We start from the raw sequence: 26,636 nt of genomic DNA, 5'->3' as shown, positions 1-26,636 counted from the left end.
GCAATTTGTAGGGCGAAACCTTTCTTTGATGCTGGAAAATGCGCTCAAGTATTCTTTTGAGATTTAGCATGGCCTAAATAGCATAACCCATTCACTATACCTGTGCTAAAATCCTTTCTGCAACATCAATAATCATAAAGGCTTCAGAAATGCAGATATATACAAGAACATTTCCATTCTTTATTAATTTCATCTTTATTGCCAACCATAACATGTCACCTCAGGCAATTTTTAATATTATGTACCAGCATTATGGAAATTTAATCGCTCTACCAAATGCTCTGACTCCCACTCTTCTAAGAGACGTGGAAATACAAAAATCAGTCCTTATCTCCAGTTTGAAAACACGCTGAGCATTCGTGGGTTGCATTAACTATGAAATGGTCACAAACACTCATCACTTTCCAGAGCCTGATGTAAGAAACTGTCACAGTATTTGCTTAGACACTGTTTGAGAGTCTAAACATAACTCCACTCGCTAGTTTTTACCAACAATTATGGAAAGAAGTCTATCAGAAAATTCAACTGGAGGTGACAAGAAAACCTTGGTATGTGTCTCATTCAAATAGTAAGCAGGCAGAACACTATTCCTGGTTAGGGCCCTAATTTGGCAAAGCCCAACCGCAAAGGTAACTTTCTTGTATATAACTAGGTCGCGGCTGCAATGGAAGAAAAGAGTGAAATATCAAAATATCTCTTTCATCTCATTAGGCAGTCAAATACAGGGCTAAAATTGCAGTGCTGATGACAAAAGACCTTATAAAAATGCCCCCTGCTGAATTAGTAAGGGCATATCCTAATGCTACAGTTAGTATAAACACACATACCCAATGAATGAAAACCACTATGTGAATTTAAGAAGCGTGAAGAGGAAGATGTCACTGAATCATTATCTTTGTATTAAAATCCCTTAAGATGTCTTTGGCTTTAAACTAATACAGCTTATTATTTTTTTTTCTTTCACTAAAAAGTACATTACAAGCTTTTTTCCAAACATCCTTCTCCCAAAGGAGTTGTGCTCTCAGGGAAGCAAAAAGTATGTGTGTGGGGGGGAATGGGGCTGCTTCTTAAAAACAAGCAAATAAATTACAAAAACAAAACAAAAAACACAAAACAAACAAAAATCCCCCAAACAAAACAAACCCCAACAAACCTCTATCAAGTCACTCCCTACAAAACCAAAAAAATCCAACAAAACCTCAATTGTTTTGCACAGCCCTTAAGATGCAAAACTTCACTATGACACCAAGTGTGACTGTCTGAATGTGCAACTCTTAGATCAAATAAATTCAAATCAAGACTAAAGATGAATCGAGCTATTACTAAACCTTTCATTAGAAAGTCAGATTTAAGAATTGCTGAAGCAACACAGATCACATGCAAGCTTTTACCAATGGGATAAAACGTATGTAATTGCCTTTGTGGAAATACTACTAACTACAGGTACCATATTGTTTTATACCTCTTTATACCTCTTGTCTTTATACCTCTTACATGTTGTTCTCTCCATGCGAGGTGCCCAGTGCCATGAAGCAATGTCAGCTCAGGGAAAGGGGAGCTCCCTTCACCACCCACTGAGAACTCCCAGTAAAAAACCCACATTTACTTAGTTCAATCCAATCAAATTGATTGCAAAGTATAAAAGAGAAATAAGGAATAAAGAGTGATCAGGTTTATACAACAGAATATAAATACCCACAAGGAGAAATCAAAGAAAAAAATCACTCAAAACATAATAAGCAGAACATAAACAGAACTAAATTAATCACTGCAAAAGCCACAAATTCTAAACTAGTTTCTAAGTTTACAAGGAATACAATTTAAGCAAGATAAAAACCTTACGTATTAGAGAGTTCTTTGTCTCAGCCAGCTGCTGCCAGCTTGTCTGTCTGTCTTTCAATTTCTCAGAAAGGTGTGTGTGAAAATCTAAATGAAATAAAACAAATAGGTTTTAGAGACGGCTCTTTTCCTCCTTTTCTTGCATTCCATTCACCCTTGGTGTAAAACAGTCAACAGAACGTTTCTCCTCCTCCCACCCAAAGCATCTCTGAATGACAAAAATAAATTACTTATTATTATCTAGAGATCGACAACTCTTATCTTGTTATCAATGACATATAAAAAGGTCTATTGAGTAGCAACAGTTCTGGTGAAATCTTATCCTTTGCAGGAGGTACAAATACCCACTGTTGGGATCATTAACCATGAAAAAGCATAGAGTGCATATGAGTCTATAATACATGTGTTAGAATTTGATCTGAATTCCATGAGAGTTTCCACACATGCTGAACAGTATATATTTAAGATCATACTATCTTATTTTCAGTGCATTACCTATTACTCCTATTGCCATGTGAGAATTTTTATTAACTAAAACCAGACCCTTAAGATACATGTGGACAATGGGCACTTTCAGCTGTAATAAATCACTTTTCACATATTTCATGCAGCAACATGAGGACTTTTGCATTGATCATCAACATAAACAGGCTCATTCTGCAGTGTTCAAGGACGGCCTTTTATTTTTTTTATCTTTTTTTTTCGTCTCAAAAACTCTCCAGTTTTAGGGCAGATTTAAATATATAGGGAAAAAAATAATTTAGCTTTGAAAAGTCTTTGACTAAAAAGAAAACAGCTTAAATTTGGTTATACAGCTAAGTCAAATATACCTGGATCTTGAAAACATGAAATAATAAGGGAGTCCTCTTACATTTGAAAAGCACAAAATCAATTGAAAATTGTTAAGTACATAATAACAAGACAGTTTTTAGATATAGTAAACAAGAAACATAATACCGATTTTTATTTACATGAATTTCCTTGAAAGAAACAATGAAACAAGAGGCCTAATAACTAACGTATGGTCACTTCAATTCTTCTTCTTCACTGCCTTTATGGCTTTGTTGGGAAATTATTTTACTTGTTATATCTCAGGTTCAAATCTTTACTTTATATAATAGTTTAATATTGTACCCAAGATTCACCAGAAACAACAACAAAAATGTGTTCTGTATACCAGAATAATTTATGACATGCAAAGAAGAAAAGATAATGCATTGGCACTTAGGGATATAAAGACAGCCGATCAAAACAACAGTAAATAAAGAACTTTAAATGCTGAAGATGTACGACAATTAATTAGCTATTTGTTAGGAGCACAAATATTCTGGATCTAAAGGGTCTGCAACAGAAATAATGTGAATGAATCCCAGCTCCTAAGTTTTACATTGCTGATTTTGGGGGTAAAAAGTAATTTCAAGGGACAAGTTATACTTTTACAAACAATAAGAACCAAAGAGAGTTTACTAAGCAGGATAAACAACACCTTTCTACACACGAAATTCAAGTTTGATGTGGTATGACTATAAGCCATTTTCCAATATTTTAGCTAATTAGTTCAGCTTTACTTTTGATGACACAATTGTGACCTTTGATTTAAAAAGCAAGGAAGATAAACTAAGTGATTTTCAGGAACACTCCACTGGAAGATGGTTCTAAGAACAACATGCAAGGGAAATAAAGATACGTGAGGTGCAGAGCACAAAGATTATCAATATAAAAACTCTGGTAAATAAACAAATAATTGCAAATTTATTAATGTTGTTGTTACCAGCAATTTTCCCAACAACTTAATACTAAACGTTGATGAGATTATTTTAATATTTTTCATAGTTCTTTGCAATTTTACAGGTTCTGTTATATCTCGCCCTATAATCTTCAAATTTTTGAAATATTTACTGTTTCTACTTTTGTTTTAATATAAGTTTTGCTTTCATTTCTTTTTCTAGAGGAAGAAACAGAATTAATCTATCAACAGCTTATCCATTGCCACGTTATCACGTTACCCTTTAAGCTTGCGTATGTTACTGAATCTGCAGTTTTCTCTTTTTACCTGTCTGTGGTCACCATGGCATATTTGATCTTCACAGTTACACAGGGTACAGATGAGGACAACAAACTGCTCCCCAAAGGAACATCTTTTTGATGTGAAACGTTAAAATTAATGGCTAAAACATAAGTTTCCAAGCTCTTTTTCTCCAACAATTAAAAAAACCCCACAAGTTTGTTACCAATGCCCAAAGGAAAGAATAATTTAAATGCTGAGACACTTTAAAAATAGTGTCATTTGAAGGGAAGTCTCCATGGCTATCACCTTCCTTTGACACTCACGGGGAGTTAAACCTAATTGCATTTAGGGTTATCTTTAGCAGCTACACTCAGAATCAAACATCCTCATGAGGACTATTGTTCTAACTAATCTACTTATTAGGCTTTTATTCAGATTTAATACAGTCTTTTATAAAAAAAAAAACAAACCTCAAAGGGATAGTAATAGATTTTGCAGTTATCAGATAGGAAAGAATAGACCATGACCTACAATCTTTGGCCTTGCCAAAAATCAAGAAAAAAAAAAAAAAAGTAAATCTTTACATCATTAACTTTAGTCCCTATCAGACACCACACTGTATATCCAGAAAAAGCAAAACGGTGTGAATTCACTCTGCTTTCCTCTAGAACCCAAACTCTGCGATGTCCACATGTCCATTTGCTGCTACAGTGACTATCAGAGAGAAAGAAATCTGCTTTCTGTACCGCACTTCCAGAGATGAAGGAGCAGCAGTTTTTGGCTTGCCGTGTCAAGTCCCAGTTTCAGTTAAAAATCAATACCAACACAGCTAATTTGAATTAATAGCACAAATGCTAGCAATGCTTTTTGAAAATCTAGAAAGCAAACAGTGCAATTCCTAAAGCAGCCTCCTGTGAGGTACATGATGTCCAGACTAGCTGCTTGTCTTCTGCACATCACTTAGCACACTGATTTTCTTCACGCAGTAGCCTCTTCAGAAACTGATACTCTGCTTCCACCACTCTGCTGCTTTTTAATGTTTATCTAATTTCTCTCGCACCCCAACAGTCTCCCACTTGGCCTGGCACTCTGACAAGACCTACAGGACATCATCTTGCTGTTTGACAGAGAGGCTGATGAGGAACGGTTGTAATTACACTCCCCATTTTCATGCCCTCTCTGTCACTATGCCATGTAACCAGCAACCAGGAGGCACCTGAACATCCACAGTCAGAGGTCCATCACAGAGTACTCCTGGACCCCATGGTACATGTCCTTCTCATAGCAATGAGGGTCATCACCAAAGATCGTGTTGATCCTTAAGTAATGAGCTGGCCTAACAATGACTCATAACTGCTACCCACCCAGGAAGAAGCACCACTCCTGTCTCTTCTTTCTCTCTTCCACTCTCCCAAGTTATTTTCTTCCTTGGGAATTTTCCTTTCATAGTCCTGCCTGAATGTATGCTCCCACCTATGCACTATGAAGTTTCAATCATACTAGTTAAGTCAAGTATTCTGGAATTTCACTTTTAAACATTTCCCAACAGGCATCACTAAAAGCTTGCCTACCGATCATACAGTATATGCTCCACCCTTTAAGACGATAGCACATTGTTTATGACTTTTTTTTTTTTTACACTATGAAACCTTTTTGCATTTTATAAGGTTTGCTTCTTTCCATCCATAACTCTTATGCCTGTCAACATTAATCCAGAAAATAACTGTGGAACTTCAAATAGGAGCAGAGCCTCAATATCCTCCTAAGCATTGTTCTCATTCTTCCTCTTCTATTTATCAAAGTGGCATAACACAATTTTTACTGGTAATAAACAATAAAAAGATGGTTTATTTCTATAAACTAGCACTTCAGAAGCACTAAAAAAAGGTCCTAGAAATAAATACCCTTAATTTCTCAAGTTGCTTCCCCTCCTTGCCAATATTCACACAAAAAGACCCAGCAATGAACGCTTGCTCCATCTCTATCACACCTACATGGCTGAGCCTTGTCCCAGTTGTTTCCAATTTCTTCTCTATTGAATACTGTCAACAAGGAGAAGCTGCTCTTCTCTTAGTACATTTTCATTGCTATTTGCTCAATGTTTATTACTAATCATTGTGGTTTTTGAGGAACAGGACAGAAACTGTAACAACTGACAGAACACTCAGTACTGGGCAGGTCAAAGCTCCACGTTTCTCTCAGCCCTTTTGCCTTTTGTTTCCTTATCACATTCTCCCTTAATGTTTTGGATCAAGCATACTAGAGAGACATAACAAATGCAGCACTCTTAACATATATGCATACCATTTCTGGAGGCAAATAATGATTATGATGACATCAGAAAAAAAATCAGTAATACAAAAATCATGCACAGAAGTAGGGCAATATGAACTGTTCTGTAATCAAAGAGTCACGCTACTTTTCTTCTCCTATATTGTCTTGACAGAAATACTATCTGGTGTTTGACTTTATTACGTTGCATTGCGCATCTTATATCCAGTGGTTTTTTTCAGATCTTTTACAAAAGTTGTATTATTAATTTTTCTCTCAAACATACTCAACAAACCAATTAAAAAAAGCTTTACCTGCACAGTACACTAGCAGCTCTCAAGCAGGATTATTCTCTGATACAAAACATTGACAATGCATATTTTATTTTTTAAAAGTATACATTTAAATATGTTAACACACCACCAAATAGTCACACAAGCATGACAAATGCTACAAAGGAAAATGCTCTAATATTAGTTCAAGTACATTTGAAAGTCTGTTATAGTCCAGTGAACTCAACAGCAAATACACCATTTTCTCTCTCTGCTGTCTACCAAAGGTGAGGTTACAAAATGGGAGTCAGAATTTTTGATTCACTCTGCTATTCATCATGTCCTAAATATCACCAAACATGACCAGCAACATGTCTACTGCACTAGGAGCTGGATTTTCAAAGTGCATTGTCTCTTAAAAAGAATCAACCAAGCAATCGGTCACATTAGAGACAACAGTACAGGACTTAAAATGACAAATACCTTCATTTTGTATTTTCATTTCCTATGGACTAATAAAAGCATTAGTATGTACTAGTACTGTAAAACCACAGGGACATGCATGATTCAGAGCACCACTTCCTAGAGCGCATAGATGCATCTACTCCTTTGTGCAGAAGTCTGTCTACACTTAGGAACTGAAAATGAACTAAAACTAAATTTCAAATGGATTTTAGACAAATTAAAAGGTTTCAACTTGTCTTATTTCCAAAAATAATTAAATATAGGTCCTCTTAAGTCCAAACAAATCTGTCAACACAGGAGTCCCAATCAAATTCACAATACCACTTTAAAATAACACCACAAGATCCCTGATCATTTGCATGCATCTTCTCAAAAGCCCCTGAACAGCCAAGCCCCAACATCTGAAATATCCATAATCACCTCTAAATTCAACACAAAACAAAATTCACATCAAAACAAAAACTGTAAGTGAAACTTCATAATGCTTTTTTCTCTCAAGCTGTCTCCTCCTGGTTTTGTTTTACTTTGCTTTTTAAAGTAACAGTCAATTTAACAACTATTACTTCATGCCGTTAGGAATGGGTTAGTATCCCCATATGGGTCAATATCCCCATAATTTATAAAACCATAATCCACAAGTCTCATGGGAAAAAATTATTAAAAACTAAAAAAAGCTTCAATCTCAAGTAGCAACAACAGGTACTCTAAGGTTGCTTTCTCTTTTTTTAATACCTCTTCCATGTAAGCCTTTCTCCAAAATAACACTCTACTATTACTTCAGCCTCTGTTCTAACAACTTTGTTTTTAGATCAATGACTTATACCTGGAAAGACCAGTATCTGAATTGTTAGGTTAATGAGGAAAAATCAATTTACTCGAGTAAAGACTAAAGAGTTCCTGGTGAAAGTTTGTATCACTTTTTCAAATCCAGGTATTTGAAAAACAAAGCAATAAGGAAAATCAGTATACTTACATAAATATGGTAACACAACTCACATTAACCAAGTTTCAAAACAGAAGCGGATTTAGAGGGGACTATATGTATCGTACTGCAACCAACCAACACTTCAGTTAAAGCACCTCCTGCTGTTCTTGGTCGCTTTTGGCAACACACAAAACTGTGTAAATAAAAACTGTACAGAGAAGGATAAAAAGATTTTAGAGGGTTCTAAAAAACAAAAATCCTTAAAAAGAATTTTTCTCCTTATTGTAGGAGACGGTACTTTTTCAGCTTGAAAGTGTAAATAATAAGTCAACCAAAATGCTACAGTAAAAATTATCTGCCACATACTACTTCGCTGCTTCTTTTGTAAGGGAAAACCCCAAATTTAGCTGCTCTTGGTAAGACTAATTTATCAGCTGCTGATGGAGCACTGGATATAGCATTGTGACAGCTGTGAAATAAACATTAAGGGATGCACAAAACAGTGTAAGGAGGTTTTCCAGTACAAGCATCCAACTCTAACAGCGATAAATTATTACAACCACAAGCTGGGTGTTGTGTCACCCACCCCTCCTCCAAAACAAACAAACAAACAAGCAAACCACCAAAACATGTTTTCTTCTGTGAAAAGAACAGTGGAAAGCTACGACACACGGACAGAAGAGTTAAGAAGGACCAAAGTGCTACCATGTTGGTGCTACTGACATATTAGGCATTTTGTTTCAAAGACCCAAATAGGCCCTACGTCATCCCGTATGCTTCTAACGCTGTGGCTTATTGTTCATGTAAATTAAGAAGCTCCTAAAAACATAAAGAGAACCTAAACCAAATACATAAAGTTGCGTTCCTAGGGGGCTGGTGATTGAGATCAACATTCTAGCAAGAGTAATGCTTTACAAAACAAAAAAGCTCCTAAAATAGTAACCTCAGCATCTGACTTTCTCATTATACAGTTATCTTCTTCAATGTTAAGAGGTATTTTTTCTTTAATTGTGATGGCAAGTTAATTAATTCATGAGGCTCAACCACCTTGAGACCTACTTGTACTGATTTCTCTTGCTACAGCAAGTTCAATTACTGAAAAAAAGAAAAAAAAAAATCAACTTACAGTTTTCACGTAATTTAGCTGGTAAAATCTCGTTTTCCATCTCTGCTTGTAAACAGTTTTGAAGAACTAAGAACTGACACGCAATTCACAAGAAGACACGTAGACAAACTTACTGTGTTATTTGTTGGGGAAAAAGAATTACAAAGGACAAGTTATCAATCTCAAATTTTACCAGGTATCTCTTCAGCCTCTAGATCACCTATAACTTTGAAACAAATGTACTCTCAGTACCCTTTGACAAAGAATGTAAGTACAACCTGTACAGAGTTAGATCAAAGATCTTTTGTCACATCTCTAACCTAAGGAAAAGTATAAAACCAGAGAAATCATACAAAAATAATCCTTTGGAATAGCCTCCAAAATGCCAGGAGTTTCTCTCAGATTTCTTAAAATTTTTATTCAACAGCCCTGGATTGATTTTTCTTCCATCAATTAGAATAATAAAATCATTTAGGCTGGAAAATATGCTTAAGATCATCAAGTCCAACCATGGATTGAGTCCAACTGTAATTCTTCCAGTCTGTCTTTGAATCACTGTAAATTGTTACCATTTACAAAGTCCAGGGACAGGAAGTCCAACAACCTCGCTGAATGTTACATGAAAAAGTAGACTTTTTGTTCATTTCGCATCTGCCATTTGCTAGTTTGATATTGTACAGTTATCCCGCCCCCCACCCCCCACGCAGACTCCAGTCATGTCACGAGTCACTGGTTGTTCTACACTAAAGAATATTAAAATATTAAAGTCATCCTTCACAAGGAAAACATGCCATACCCATCTCACTAGCTCTGACCTTCTGCAGTTCCACTATATCATTTTTAAATGGAAAAATGAGAATTCAACATATTGTTCAAGGTACAGACATCCCACCCCTTTATACAACAGCAGTGATGATATCTTCTGTTCTGTTCTTTACATAAACCTTCCATGGGCTCCTCTTGTTCGTTGTAAGAAAGGGGTTGTTTGCATTATTGTAATATCATATGGATACCTTTTCACAGGACTGTCCACGGTTTCACTAATATCCCTTAACTGAATAAAAACAGACAACTCAGAGCCCATCATATTTCCTCACCAGTTATCAATGTCAACTGCTGTTTTCTCTCCACCCACTCAGCATCATGAGATTCTTCAGGAAATTTTTCACTGTCTTTGTCTTCACTACCCTGGATAACACTTTTAGCATACAGAGAGCTATCCCCTCAGAATGTATCTGTTTTCCCAACTAATTTAAAAAATAAACCACCAAAATTAAGGTTTCCTCACAAATAGAACAACAAAACGCAGGAGGAGGCTGTAACACACAAAACCCCTGACAAATTCAGCTCTTTTATGTAACAAGGGTACATTTACCTTACACATACATCATTGTAGCTGCTTCCCTCTGCACAGAACACAGGCTCGTACTGGATACACTCATCTCTTTCCTGATAGACAGAATCCAGCCTTAAGGACTCTGCCCAGCTTCCACAAACCCAGCAGCTTATACAAGAGCCGGGAGAATTGCCTGGACACGGCAGACATACATAAACATATTACAAGTTCATGCTGTGCACCGTGAGAGAGACAGCATTAGAGACAATGACTCAGATAACATTTTAGAGTTAATAAACGTAGATGATACTTTCTACATGTACCAGAAGGATATTTATGATGTGAGAAACACCGCAATATTGTCCATCTAAGCTCCAAATACTGAGTCAGGTGGTCAGTGACCTAGCTATCTTTTAATTTCAAGTGTATTTTTAGTTATTCCCTGTTAATTTATGTTTTTATTACAACCTCATGGATACGTCTTTTTGAAGTCTGCTGGAGACTGAATGGACATACAATGCTCTGTAAAGAATACCTAGGCATTTTCACCCAGTGTTCTCGCTCTCTCAAAGTCATACTTCTAATAGCAGCTCAAATGAAGAGAAAAGCATCTTTCCTTCACAGGAATTTAAAAGTAAGCGTGAAATAGAATCAACACCAACAAATGGATACACTGGTAGTGGGGTCTGATGATGACGATCACCAAAGGACAAGAGACCACAGTACTCTCTACTTACTGCCAGAGCATTCTGCAGTTGGCAATACTAACAGCGTTCTGTACATCTTTTTGCAACTGAATTTTTATAGAAGTACTTTTAAAATCATCCCATTATTTATAACAAAGTGGTATAATTCATTTCTGTAACCTTGTGGAATGGCACATAATATTTAATGTAGACAATTAAGGATATTATATTGATTGAAGTAGAAAAGACAACCCACCTAAGAAAAAAGCCACCTGAATGCCTCTAATAATGCAGAAGATGCACTAGAAGGGTTTCATTTTTTGAGAACTCTGACCTTAATTTGCAATAAGTGGATAGTTCTATTTGTTCCCCAACCAGAAATGTAAAGTCAGTGAAATGATCCACTCTTGTCAAATTTCTTTAGTATCAAAATAGAACATAAAACTTCAAAACTTATGCATGGACTCCCAAAAGTTCAGAGCCATTAGTAGTCAAAATTTTTTGTTCGCCCCTTTTCTACCACTGAATTAAGTTACAACATAAGATTTTGTGTCATGAACGAGCACAAAATATGGTATAATGACCTAGCTCCAAATGAAGGCTCAATTACAGTCACGACCTTGATAATTACATTAGGACAGCCTAGGCTTCCCTACAGCTCTCTCTCCTTCAGATTTAAAAGTTACGTGTGTGATGACAGCTCTGTGCTCATAAGACTATTCTTACTTGATCCTGTCTACTTTTGCATGCTCCACAAATTCAGTTTCAAGCTGCAGTTTTCAAGTATTTTGTCAATCACAGTTTATCAAATGCATTCTGCTAAGGCAGCTGTCAGGACAAGATTCAGCAATGACAAGCTGTCTTAGCTCCTGTTCATTCTATCCTTAAGTCACCAACTCTTATTTTTATCTCTAAGGAGAAATGCTCTGGCTAGAAAAGGCTCTACCTGTTCACTAAACAGGCAGTTGTGTCACTATATTGGCGAGGCTCCTGATCAACAGAACTGGGAGTACCAATAAATTCTCAGCAGCCCATTTATGCCTACTTTTTCCTTATCATAAGTGCTATTCTGAAAATACTACTGGCACTCTGCACATAGAAGTGATTGAGTAAAAAGATACAGTGCAGGTTGTCAATTTATCCTGAAATAGCCTCTAGTGGGTAGATAAAAGCCATCTAAAGCACAGCGGAAGACAGGGCTATTACACAGAAACACCAAATTCCTCACAAAACATTCCAGACAAAATTCCAGCCTTTGTTACACACGCAAAATGATGACAGCATGCAGCACTATTTGTGCACGTTGAGAAATATCAGTGCATACTGAAGGTTTTTCGTATAAATCCTGGCAATTAAGAACTTCATGGCATCTCACTCTATATAAATGTTGTAAGTGATATTTCATAAAGGCTAAAAAGGGTATTATGCCAAACTTGCCTTTTAGCATTAATAGCGTTATTGACTACATTAGCTAAAAGAATGTTCACTTATAATGGCAAATCATGACTGGGGAAAAAGAGTATAAATGTGATTCCTCTCCCCCCCTCCAGTTATTATCATGGAAATGCCATAAGCATAAGACAGTAGAAAGACAGCTTATCTCCAAATATGTTAGTTGATCAAAGTGAGTTCATTCCATCTGTTGTGGAATGAACGAAGGAGTTTGAAAAGTAGATCCAGTGTTGACCTACATCAAATCCTTCTGCTTTAAAGGGAACAGAATGAAGAAAACTTCAGTCTTCATTATAGAGGAAGCAAGAAAAAGCTGAAGTAGTGACTTGAATTTTAGAAGTGTTAAATATGGCCTGCATCAGCTGAGGTTAACAGAAAATAGTATTAATATTTGAAACAGGCTGGCATTTGAAAACAGACCTTATATGAACTTGTGACAAAATTTTCAATTGTTGTCCATCTTTTAAGTGCACATCATTGTCCATTTACAACATATAAAAAGGCACTACGTAATAAATGGGCCAGAGTAGTCTCAAAACTAAGAAGAAAAATCATTAGGATATGAACAGGAAATATCAGGCTACCTTAAAGCAATGTCTCAGTGCCAACCCTGGCATGAGAGTAGGTTGGAAACGGAGCTATAGGTGAGAGTATGGGTGCAGGAAGAAGGCAGAGACAGGATCCCAGCATGCAAATACGTCAATAAGCTGAATAGCTTAATGTATGTAATATATCCCAAATAAGAGAAGATGACACAATATCTCCCCTTAGAAACGAGCATACCAAAATACATTTTCTAGATGGTGCACTAAAATGAACAATAGATTAGCATGCGCTGTATGACAGAATTTTTATTTCATTGTCAAGAAAGCAGAATGAAGAGATGCAGTAACAGGACTTCTCCAAAGAGGGATGTTATTTAAGTACAGCCAGCGAGTTGACCACTGGTTCCTGAGTAGTTTTGCAAGACAGACAAGAGGCAGCTAATAGAAATGTGCTCCTAGGCAGCTACATGGAGATACAAGAACACAGGCCAGAGAAGACAATTCAAGTGAGTGAGCAGGTCATTAGAAACCCATTTTCTCAACAGTGCACAGATGGTGCCACAGCCTAGTTCTGATTCCTCAGTTGCCATTTCTTAATTTCTTTTGCCAAACACCTCTGCTGTGCCTAGAGAGGGACTGAGTGGCCATTAACCTGGGATCTTAAATATTTCACCAGTCAGCCACAGCTCACGAGCAGTACAATGAGTTGGGCTACTCTGCAGTGCATTAAAAGAATTAAATCATCTGGGAGTGAAGGCACCTATTAGAAAATAATATTTAAATTAAAACCTTTACTGTATGCAGTAATGTGTGTATTGTTCATAAAGTCTATATAGCTGCTGACCATGTGCCAACACAAACTTACAGCTGTAAACCCAACATTCTTCTGAACCAGGTAGCACACAGAATTCAGCAGTTATGACAAAGCAGAACATCAGTTGTATAAAGGTTCATACAGTCACTGATGAAGCAACCAATGGCACTCAGACATTTTATCTACTTTTTCACAGCTGAAAGGCCCTTTTTGTCTTAGGTTTTTTAGAATCAGTCATTCTTTCATCTCAAGAATTTGCAACTATTTAAGTTTTCACATATTAAATCATATTTTTCAGTAGTGACAGGCCCTACATAATCATCTGCTACACAGAGACCATTAGGAAAATGACACCTGTAATAACAATACTTCACAAAAGGTACAACTACAAGGTGGAACATCTTACTTCTGAAAGGTGCAGGTGAGCAATGTCACAGTAGCCTTTTCAAAAGCAAGTATGTCAGAGTTTATCTTCATGATCTTTCCTTTAACAAACTGACACTGACAAAACACATTTAAGCTGTTACTTATTGGTCAACACCTCCAGCATGTGTTAGAAAAATTATGGGTAGGATCTCCTTTACCCAACTTAGACTATGGCCGAATTCTTGACAGTGAGGCCAAACCTCCTGTTCTCTACAGTCAGTGCAGAGAAACGAGCACTCTAGAGACATACGCAGATGGAGATCTTGCCCACCTATCTTATATGAGTGAAGTCAAGACAGGAGGTCTTCCTCTGGCAAATGTTATAAAGCACCTACCACTCTCTCCTGACTCTATAAGGAAATCAAGTACTTAGCTGCAAAAGAACAAGCTTGGTGCAGAATTATGTGCACTAAACCTGTGCTTTGGACACTTCATTCCTTCAATTGCCAGACGAGAGGGTAAAAACAACCTAGCTAAAAAAGTGTTCTTGCATGACTGGATAATATAAATTGATAGAGCAGACAAGGAAAATGTTAAATTTAAATGTCACTAAGCATGAACAACCCTTGGCTGCATTAAGGTATGAGGCAACAAGACAGAACTAAGAGAACCCAAGGCCTGTGACTGAGCCTACGTCTCCTGTCTCCTCTCTAACAAGAAACTCTAGGGTGCCACTTTCACTACTTGTCACCAAACTCCTGTTGCTATGTTCCTGGTTTCCAAACGTCCAAGGTAGCCCACTTATTGCATAGGTGTTCAGAGTCCAGAACACATCACTGCTTTGAGATAAGAAGGGCCACGAAATTTTCAATTCACACTCAAAAATCATACCTGATGACTCTCTAAATGTAAAAGTGGAACCTTCTTGGTGCTGAAGTAAAACACTGCATAAGTGTCAACTTATGCACAGGATTTCCCACATATCCCATCGCAGAGAGAATATACTCAGAGAACTGTTACTACAGTTCCAGTAGACAAACAATAGGAATAGAACATTCAAATGCAAGACTACTTATGTATACATACAGATGCAATGCAGTATTATATATTATCTTATCAGTCCTATTTATTTAGAAAATTTATTTAGCCTGCCCAGTTTTTATTTCAAGGTATGCACAGGAAGCTTTTCAATATAAGTTTTGAAGACTTAAGTTTTGAATTTCCCAGAACATTTATGATGTTGCATGAGTCTTCACCTAAAAATATGAGATTAATTGATCTGAGTGGGAAATGTAGGACAATAACTACATTGCATTTAGCAAATACATTATGTAAATACTGCCGTAGCCTCCCTTACATGAAATTAGGTTACAAAGGAAGATTATAACAACAGAACTATGAGATACTGAATTAATTTACCTTCAAATATTACAAGTAGTAAATTTTCTGCTCGTTTCCAGCTAAGAATCATCTTAATACTAAGTATGTTAATGTACACGTACTAGTTAATGCATTTTTATACTACAATGTTCTTCACAGGACCTTGTAGTTAATAAACATTATATATACTATCTTTATTTGGTTTTAAATTTTAATTATCTCAGCTTTCAGAAAAAGAAAGAAAATGTTCTCATTGAATGTCACTTAGTCTAAAAGTGATGCAAGTAAGGAATGGTCAAGTAACATTTTTACAAACTCTCCTTGTTTTCTTTTTGGTTTGTTCTTCTAATACAGCTAGATATATAAAAAATCAGGATCATTAAGAAGAATATTTAGGACTAATTATTCAGATGTACCTGCCAGAGATTCATAATCAAGATGGATAACATCTGTCCTACAGCAGAAGCATCTCTCCTTTGTACAATCACCTCTGTAATTTAAATAAGCCTGAAGATTCTGTTGAACTGCAAGAACTGAAGATATATTTAGTGTTACTGTGAATCAGTTAATTTCTGGTTCTACTTTTTATCACCAAATAATTACATCTACAATGGTCCTTGCTCCCTCTACCCCAACCCCCAAAATCTAATTTGTGGCAACTGCACACACAAAATAAAAGATGAGAGAGAACTGTATCTACAGCTATGACAGAACACCTTTCACTGACAGTGAAATACCTTACTATTTGTGGAGTAAATAAATTGTTTTTCTACATTACGCTTATTCGTCTCTCACATCCCCATCATGTTATTTTAGAACTGGGCTGTAAAATAAAATAAATCTGTTATCATGTCATAAAACTTAGCAAGCATTTTTTATGTTCCATTTTTCCTCGATGATTCTCCTGTATAGGCCCAAACCCCTACATAACCAATCATTTATACTTTTTTCCCTTTATGTTTTTTATGTCAGACCATCATCTTCAATCCAATGGAGAAATGGACTCTGAAGACAGCTACTTTGAGTCATGCCAGTGGGAAATTACAAGTTATCAACTCCCCCAACTATACTGAAGGTCTGTAGGAATGTTAATTCTCCAGCAAGTTAATATTTAATTTATCTTGCTTTGCTTATTTTACAACAAGAGGGGATTTTTTCCTACTGTTGAGAGAACCTTCTTTAATGATATCAATACTATCTAACACTCTATGCGATGTTCACTCTTCCATAGATCTAATGTTTAATTGCTTTAGCATGTCCCTGACCTTACTATTTTGGGGAACAGAAATACAGCAAGAAAGGACAAACTAAGATGATTGGGTAAATGAGTTTCCCAAATCATTAACGCCATGAAGAGCAAGGATTCAATGTGTTACTTCAGCTTCATAGGATATAATTACATGTTTTGATTAGCAGATATATTTTCCCAGCCTCAGGTGTCAACAAGGGTTCAAGTGTATAACATGTATAAATGGGTGCTAATTTTACCAGTCATGAAAATGTGTTTCACTAATTACATTTATATCCTCTTAGCCAATTTTCATTCGATATTGCTTCTCTGTAGTACCTCTTCCTGTTTATTTCCTTACAATGACATTTGAGCTCTTCCAAATGACACAGTGATTCTAATATTCAGTAGGCATGACAAGTTACTTCCCCACTGAACATCTGTCGTAGTCATGAAAAAGTAACAAGATTTATAGAACTTTATATGACTTTGTGGTCATTTCTGTACCTCTGTCATTTGTGTCCCGTTTAGGATGTTATAATCTGAGATTAAAGATTTTACTGCATAAGTGGTGCTGCTCTTTCACGCACATGATAGCTAGGAGTTGAAGAATTTCTGATTGTTGACACCAAAAAATAAGGTAATAAGCCTGTTTTAGGAGAGTGAAGCCCTTTTCCCTGTCCTGCAGTTTCCTGACAAAGTCCTTCATGTTTTGCTAACAGAAATGAGATGAGGATCAACAACTGAATCTCTTTTCAGGCAACTAGCCATGGCATGGCTTGAGTTTGAGGGACCATTAAAGATTGCTACTTCCATGCCCTAATCAAAACCACTATGGAAAATATATAAGGCTTTGGACAGGAACATGGGATAAAACTTTACCACAAGCTGATGGAAATTGGAATGCCCCAGTCAGAGCTTGCTTCTACAATTCAGACCACAAAACAAGAGAATGACCCAGAAGGTTTCTAAGAGTGGTATTATTGTCTATATATCATGATCTCTTAGAGTATTTTTCCAAGAGCCATCTGTGGCATGAATGGCACAGAGACAAGATTGCACACCCTTCCCCGCACCGGTGTTACTCAATGCTGTGTAGGAATTGGAGTGATATGAAATGAGTCCACTCCCTCTTCTGCTGTTTATGCCTCTCAGTATACTGAAAAATTCATCATGACGCTGAGCTGCTGCTACCTACAGGCACATACAGCAGCACAAAGAAAATAAGCACCATTATAACCAAAATCTTGCACTCTAGGCATCTTCTGTATTTAAAGATGAGGGAATTCCTTAAAAAGAAAACTTACGAAACTTAACCTTTTAGCATGAGGCTAATATTCTCAAACTAGTGCTAAAATCTCTCACCTACCTCAGATAATTAAATGGTTAATATGAAGCCACAATTCACTAGAGAACTTTAGCCAATTTTAGCAAACAGCTAAAGACTTCAGCAGTTCAGTCCTTCAGCTCAGAGTGTGGCCTCCTGCAGTGTTGCTGGCATGGCTGAGGCAAAACTTTAGAGTGTGTAAAGGAAGAATAGGCCAAGAACAGAAAATTCCACAGTATGGCTTCAGGAGCTACATGAATGCATGTGATAAAATATTAGTTTAATCTACTCAGAGCCTGGTCTTGCCATTGATACTTCAAGACACTTACTAATTATTACAAACATTACTAACTCCATAACATACTTAAGGGGAAAATCACGTGGAAATTACTAACATATTCACACTGTGATAAGTTATTGCAGAAGAGGGCTAGCATAGGGACCGGATTTCTAAACTTGTGCAGGGATTGATCTATCATAATTACAAACAACTGATAGACTTTAAAAAACACATCAAGAACTTAATGCAGGCACTTCCCTAGTGAACGAATTTTTTTAAAGAAGCGCCTAAAGATGTTGCCAAAAGTGAGTATAGGTGTTTTACATTTCCCTTGGAAATATTCTGAAATATTTACAAATACTACATATTGTTTTGATAAGACCTGATGACAATTTATGCTTATTCAGTATGAAACAAAAATACTCTCTCAAAGCCTAACTGGCACTCAACATGTACTTGAGAACTGATGAGAATATTTTAAAAGAATACAGCTCCAACACTTCTACAAAAAAGGGAACGCAAGATTAAAACCTTCAACTTGTAATAGGTACAGTATGACAAATATCTGAGCCATGCAACACCTCACTGAATCTGCACTCAAAGCTTATTGCAAAATTTAAGCTTTAAGTAAGTAGACAGCTGTAAAATATGACCTAAGAGCTACTATCATATGGCTGGCACAACAGACCAAGCGTGATTTCTTTTTGAATTCTGCTCCTTTGCATGACTTACGTTGTGTGTCTTCAGAACCATCTAGTTGGATGGACAAACATAATGAAGTAATCAGATTTAAGATGAGAGGCCTCTTTTCTTTCGCTTTACTCTAAAGGTTTCAGATAGCTTTGCCCTTGTTTCCATATTTTAAATTTGAAAAATGGAAGCAGTAAGGACACATTCAACAAGATATGACATGCATGTTCATTTTAATGGAGTAATCAGTACTATTTAGTTACCAGTGGACAAAACCTCTTCTTCCATATGGACTTGCTAAAGTATAAGCAGCCTCATTTCAGAGAATGAGAAAACTCACATGTGAAGATAAGTGGATGTTTAAGCATTTAATCACAAGGGGATTAAATTCACGTGTTCTGCACTTGGCTAAAAAAAATGAAAAAAATACAATTTTCTTGTTTTTCTTTCCATTATTCTTACTATATACAACAGTTTTTAGATATTAAAAACAATAACACTGTGGATAGCACAGTATTTCATGTATGTGAAGAATGTTTAAAAATTAATTTTTCATGGTATTGGTTGTATAGACATCAAATCAAGTCAGCTGCTGTAACAGAACAATTGATACATTCATGCTTTGTGTTATGAACTCTAACTATTGAACCCCTTCTCAATCTTGACAACTTGCATATTAATTTGTTCTGAATTTCTTTGGGACTTTTAAAGCTATTTCTGTTAATAACAGAGTAAGGTTCTACACTGTACTTTTATTCCTGATCGCTAAAAATGTAAAAGCACAAGATGAGCCAGAAACCGTAAGGGAGGGAAAAACCCACTTAAATATAAGGGGTAGGAAGGAGGAAACATGTGCTAAATCTGGATGAGCTATTAAATGCCAATTTTGCTTTTATCCTCAAAAAGGCAAGGTATTACGATTAAATCTTACCATCAAAATAAAAATCATGCAAAGTAATATTTAAAAAAATCAATGAGTTAAAGAATATTTCAGTATCATAGACATTCCTATCAAGAATAACAACAGTTGAGCCTACAGCTCTCAGTGAAATACTTCAGAAGAAAAACACACTAAAGGAAATGTCTAACCAATTAGCGATCATCTCGGAACACTCAGGGAGGACAAAGCGTCCCAGAGGAACAGAAAGTAATATCTACTTTTTCAAAATGAAGGGTAGGGGAGAAAAAGGAAATTAATAGACCTGTCAGCTTAACTCTGAAATCAAATGACATGGAAACAATTGCTAAACATGAATTTTGTGAAGATAAGAAACAGGCACCATAGTTCTGTTATGAGAGAATTAAGAACCAACTCAAATTTGTTTCTTTAGCTAAAAGGAATGTGGTACTCTTGGAAAGGATTTCAACGCAGCATGTCAGATGATACGTTTTATAGCAATTAGTCTTCAGCATGAAAAGACAAAGAAAAGATGCTCGGCCCAAGGCAGGACTAACAAGCCATTCCTGAACGATGCTGTGCAGTGTTTCTGTCCTTAAGCACAACAAACTTTAGAACTGGTTATCCTAAGAGACTGTGGAATCTACTTCTCCCCCCCAATTCTCAATAAGTGTTTCAGATATCACCCAGTAAAACAACAAGTAAACATCTGACCCAATTCGAAGAAAGCAAATAAAACCCAGGTTTAATTTCAATCATGCATAGCACAAACATACACTACATTTAAAAATACGCTGTGAATATTATATGATAATGTAAATATTATTTATGATTGTTTCTACAGTGGAGATTTTCAAGTGAAAAGAAGAAAGAAGTGTTTCAGAAAAACCATGAAGACAAGTGAGACTTGCTAGAGAAGCTGTAGAAGGAAAGCAATCCCCACTCCCCTGCATCTCTCAAACTTATTTTGAAGTGACAGGCAAACAGATGATGTGCCACATTTTTTGAATTGTTACCGAATAGGCCAAGTGAGGAGAAATGCATCCTTCAAAAAGCCATAGAGAGCAACCATTTCAGGAATATGCTAAAAAAGCATCTTCCTGCATCTGTAAGCACACTCAGAGGAGAGTTTGAAGGATTTTCTATTTTGCATTATACTATCTGTCACAAATCTGAGGAGCCCTTGTGGTGATGGTAAAATAACAACTTTGGCCTGGATGGGAAAACCTCAGAAACTGAACCGACAGGTGTGGAACAGACTTGGGACACTCGGACATCCCACAGGCGTCCCCTTCTCCATTTGCTCAGGCGGTGATGAGGGATTGCCTGAAGAGTGAGCCAATTCCGAACATACAAATAGGCAAAACTGTGCACTTAGTACAAGACATGCTATCCCAAACCCTAGTCAAGGCTTTAAACACTCAGCCGTGTTTACCATGTATTGTAATTAACTTGGCTCTTTGTTAATGTCTTCTGGAGATTGAAAAACGTGTCAGCCTCCATACAAAGTTTAGCACTGCAAATAACGCTGTCTGATTTCAGAACACACACAGAAAACTAGGTACTTGGTTACATGTATTTTTTACCAACAGAAGCCTAATTCGGAGAGCTGTTTTCAAAGATAAAGACTTGACACTTTCTTCTGATGAGAACCCCATTTTTTATTGCACTGAGAAGTCCCTAGCAGATGTAAAGTGCCTTTTTCCTGCTGTGCTCTACACCCAGTCTGCACATTAGAAACTTACATAACTCCTGCTATAAAGCATCCTAGTTCACAAATTAATTCACAAATTAAAATTTTCAAGTAAAATGTAAAGACACCATTACTTCGCTCAACCTAAGCACACTTTTGATATACTTTCAAGCTATTATTAGTTCATCTAGTTATTCAGAAACAAGACATAAAAAGTGAATTTCTAGGTTAGCACAGCATGCCTTTGGGTAGCATTATATAGCCTGGGAAGCAAAATAATCATCATAAAAATACATGGCCTGCCGCGCAGATGTTACTTTAGGAAAATGAACTCTGTATTTAAAAATCAGAAAAAAAAGAGATGAACAACATTTGAGGATACATACAATGACATCACTATCACAGCTTTAAGAGCCCTTGAATCTCAAATATATTTTAATGCTAAATTAGCTTATGCAGCATTTCTATTTTCCTACCGTGAAAAATCATTGCCAGCTTTTGATATGAATTATAGTGTATGTTTAGGTCTCGTATCAGGAGAAACATTATTTACAAACACCTATGTACTATTCAGCATGCCTGAAGTTAAACAAACAAACAAACAAACTCTCAAAAAATCCAAAAACAAACCAAAAAATCCCCCAAAAAACAGTCAAACAAAAAAATCTCCATTAACTCTTATGTATCTAATCATATAGCAACTATGTGTGGTGCTCATCTTTGAAAGGCAAAGAGCCCCAAGCTTATTTTCTCCTTTTCAAAGAGAAAGAAAAACTATTGAGGAGAGGAAAAAAAACTGAGCAGAAATAATACTATCATGTTTTCACGTACCTTTCTTTCATAGCAATGTTATACATAACATAGAACTGTCTTTACTGTTGTTAGCACTATTTACACAGCAAGCATATTGCAGACGAACAAATATTTTCCATAATTAACTCACAGTGTTACATGTGGTTTGTTGCCTAGCTCTTGATAAAAACATTTAATTTAATAAAATTCAGCCTTTTCCTCTGTATTCCCTCTCCACATTCTATTGTCACTAATTACAGCACCTTCTCTCACACACACAGAGGGAAAGCTGCCAAGCAACTCCCTCCAGAGCCAATGTCATGGCTACTTTTCAGATTACTAGGAGGGAGTATGTACACTGCACTGCCAAGTACCTCATATCCACAGGGATTAAGTTCATCACTGCAGAACCTGCAATCTCAGCCGAGTCAATCTGAAGGCCTCTTACCCCACTCTGATACCTCAGTCAAGTCATCCTTGGGGATGGCACCTTATCCTCTGTTGCTGCCAAAGCTAAGCTATCAATGCTTATGTTTTACATTTGGCATCAAAATATTTCACTATCAAAGCTCCTCATCCATAACCAAAGTCTTTCTAATTAATATTTAAAATAGATATTGCACTTTTCAACAAGAGTTCAGAAAACCTGAAGTTTTATATGTTTACATATAGATGTTTGTTAACCCAAAGAAATATGCTGCATCTGCAAAAACTTCTATCATCCTGTTCTGTTAATATTCATTTAGAGACACACTTGTGCTGAACTATTTAATTCATTATTCCTTATTTCTCATTAGTTTACCAAATGCTGAACAAAACCAAAGCCAAACAATCACTTTGTAATTTTAACCAGTTGTCACTTCTTGAGATGTAAATTTGGCAAATTAAAAAGAAGAAAAAAAAAAAGAGGCATTTATTATAAATCATCTTTGGTCATAGTTTACTCATCCAGACACAAATGGCTCCTTGAACTCAAATGCAGTGCCTCAGTTCCAACGACATTTGCTACTACACGTAAAGCAGGAGCCATGTGTTGCGTTGCTCAGTTCCATCCCCAGAGCAACCTCCAGAGCAGAGATGTGCAGCACAACAGGGTACAGGGAGCTGTGCACAAATAGAACATCTTCCCTTATTTATTTCCTTAGTGTGCTGAGAAAAATAATTTTAAATTTAGCAATCTTAGACACCAGCGTGGGATAAATAGATACTAGATAGACTAAAGAAAAAGATGTGATTGGCAAATGTGTGTAACTTCTCTAGAACAGAAGTAATTGCAACAGAAAATCCCAGCACAACAGCAAAAAATCTGAGCAGAATGTAATTATTCAGAAATTATTGCTTGAAGCTTGTTTCAAAACATTTTGCACAGAATATCTGATTTTTCAGTAGAAATTCAGTAAGGATAAATGCTAAGGATACAATATCTGGCAATATCTTATCATAGCAATGTACATCTTACGAAATTTCCGTAAGTCCATCGAATTCCATCAGAGGAATGATGAGCAAAATAACCATCCTGAATATTTACAAAGTCAGTATTCAAATGAAATTTAATTTCACCTAGTGCAGAAAATTCTTTTTTATCTAGTGAAAAAAAAAAACCAAACCACAAACCCATCCTATCTCACTAAAAAACGACATAACAAAGATACTGGCAAGTTAGCAGTGGTTTCAAAACACAGACAGAGATACATAAAAGACAAACCAATCACCAACAGAAGTGATGGCTCCCAACTCAAGCTTCTCTCCAGCTGTTCAGCTGTGTACATACAGAGAACAAAATAACTGTAAGGCTGTTCTCCCTTCCTTGGGGAACTGCTGTCTGTTCCATCTCTGCAAATACCACTTTAAGCAATTGTCAAATCTGAAGATCTCTTTGCCTTTCCCCTACTGTTTTTTTAACAAAATGTACTATAAAGCTTGAACTAGAACAGTATAAAACAGAGCAAAATTGTCACTGAACCTTAAATTTGACAAAATTCCTTCACAGACATACATTTTAAAACACAGATAAATAAAGCATTTATCTTTTTTACGCCTTGAAGTAATAACTTACTATTATCTAATCAGGCAGAGCAACCTGTACAACCAAAAGGAAGCATTAGCAACTTCCTTAGCTCACCATGCTCAAAATAGAAAATTATACTGTTAGAAGAAATGGCAAACTAATACAATGGGACTAAGAACAGGTATGTAAATAGTTTAGAAAACATAGTTCTTGGCTGGAATGTCTTCTGAATTTTCTCTATTGGCTTTAATAGTCCTTTATGGAATATTTTGAAAATAGCATGAAATTCCATATATAAGCAAGCAGTATTTTTTTTAGTTAAAACCTAAAGAGAAGCCAAACTCATACAGTTACACGGACTATTATTTCACTGTTTTCAGGCAACCTATTACAAAATGAGAAGTACACTACCAAGGTAAAGGACAAGTGAATTTTCAAACTCAATAACGAGACCTCCAAGAAAGTGATCTTCCTTTCTAGGAAACATCAAAGTTTGTGCAAACACAAGTGTGCAAATTTTAATGATTCCACTAGTATTTGTTCAAAAAGCAGTGCATTAAAAAAAAGGGCTTGTCCTCTACAAAATATCAATTTTTAGCAGTGAACTCTGACACATTAAGTATCTTTCTGTCTCCTTGAAATTTTAATATAAATAGAAAAGTCTGAAAAAGCGACCCATGTACAGATTTAGAGTAAGGAAGATCAGCCAGGCCTAATTCTCCAGTTTTGACACATGAATGAATGTAGTCTCTCATGTTGCAGCCCACTATTGCTGGCTGTGCCAGAGATAGAACTTTAATGAAAGAACACATTTATCCATATGAACCATGTGGAAATGGATGATCCTATTCACATGCTATGAAGCGTATGCAAATGATGGGATGAAGTTTGCAAGCAAAAAGATCCATAAACTATCAATATAGAAAATAACTCTTGTTACTGCAGCCTCACCCTACTGGTTTGCACCTGTAGCTGCACAGTTTAAAAGTCCTTTGTCCCTTTGTCAACGGCCAAGATATCAGTGGGTTATTAGATTATTTTCAGTCCAAATCTCAAACACTGGAAAGCTACAAGAAGGAAACTAACTCTATCCCAAACTAAATGCAAACCAGCAGGCCATGCTAGCTACTAAGAAGAAGATATTCTAACTGCACGGAAAACTGCCTCAATTTCAGCTAACCCAGTATAACTCTGAAATAAATAATTCAATAATCAGATGAAGCACAGCTACGTTAACACAAAGGTTGGCACCTGAAAAGATTCCTCCCAATACTGTAGCAGAAAAGCTCTAAGTATCCCGCTATTCCACATACCATTTCCCTTTACTGGCTTCATTTGGTTCTATTCCTTTTCTGCCATATGAACAGTTGCCGTCAACAAAATTCAAAGTGTAGGCTATCATCATGTTTCCTTGCTGCACTAAGTGAAATTACTTTAAAAGCCTTTGAAATGGTCTATTGATGACACCCCTCCCTTATTAACTTCTGAGATATAATGATGCTATAATCTATAAACCTCAGGGCTTCTTTACCAGTCCACAGAACAATCATTAAGTTAGCCGTTCCTCATCTATGCCGGTAATTGTATTCCAATATGCACTGGAATGCAGGCAAAATATTGTTAGAGGAGTTCACTGGTGAAGATTAGAGTTAGTTGGAAAACCCAGCTGTCACAGTTAATTATTTTCAACAGATTCCATGACAGCCTGCCAGAATTTGCCTTACAAATTGTTCCACGCTGCCTTGAGAGAAAAACTCCTGAAAATGGCTACAGGTTTCAAACTGCATCTTCCCTTCCTAAGGCACCAGCTGATCTGAGAACCTGACAGCCTGTTCAGAGTTCATGCTGAGTAGTCATGAAACTGTTGGGAATTTAATTTCTTACCCAAACTGATGTGTTTTGGGCAAAGAAATGTTACAGAAATATTATTTTCCAGAAAATGTAAAAACAACCTGATTTGCACTCTGCTTTGGAGAAGATCAAATTCAAAGAGCTAACTGTACGTTTTGATCAGCTTATTGGACAGTCTATGCTGTATGTTCTTGGTTGCGCGCAAATTCCAATAAATAACATTTAGAGACGTTCTTTAGCAAGCTTATAGAGCTAAACACGGCCTACATTTGTTAATGTAAATACAGACACAACTGATTACATCTACTTGGAAGGAAAAAAAAGAGAACAGCAGAGCAATAAAGCCATGATAAGGCAAGGAATGTTTATCTTCTCAAGCCCCTGTTTTATCAACACAAAACCACA

General features: G+C 36.3%; 1 protein-coding gene across 6 annotated transcripts in view; it reads right to left on the bottom strand.

Moving 5' to 3' along the window:
* The window catches only part of TENM2 (teneurin transmembrane protein 2), a gene marked incomplete at both ends in the record, with an annotated part of 489,425 nt that overhangs the window by 285,302 nt on the left and 177,487 nt on the right, over positions 1-26,636 (bottom strand). For 2 of the 6 annotated variants that reach the window (XM_080353522.1, XM_080353523.1), the window contains one exon: positions 1,843-1,926. The exons of the other annotated variants lie outside the window; for them this stretch is intronic. In XM_080353522.1, the coding sequence (XP_080209648.1) occupies positions 1,843-1,926 (84 nt within the window). The remainder of the gene's footprint in view (positions 1-1,842; positions 1,927-26,636) is intronic. 6 annotated transcript variants of the gene reach the window in all.

Source organism: Nesoenas mayeri, assembly GCF_963082525.1.
Source record: "Nesoenas mayeri genome assembly, chromosome: 14".
Lineage (NCBI taxonomy): Eukaryota > Metazoa > Chordata > Aves > Columbiformes > Columbidae > Nesoenas > Nesoenas mayeri.
Note: the sequence above shows the minus strand (reverse complement) of the source record. Positions and strands in the feature narration are given on the sequence as shown.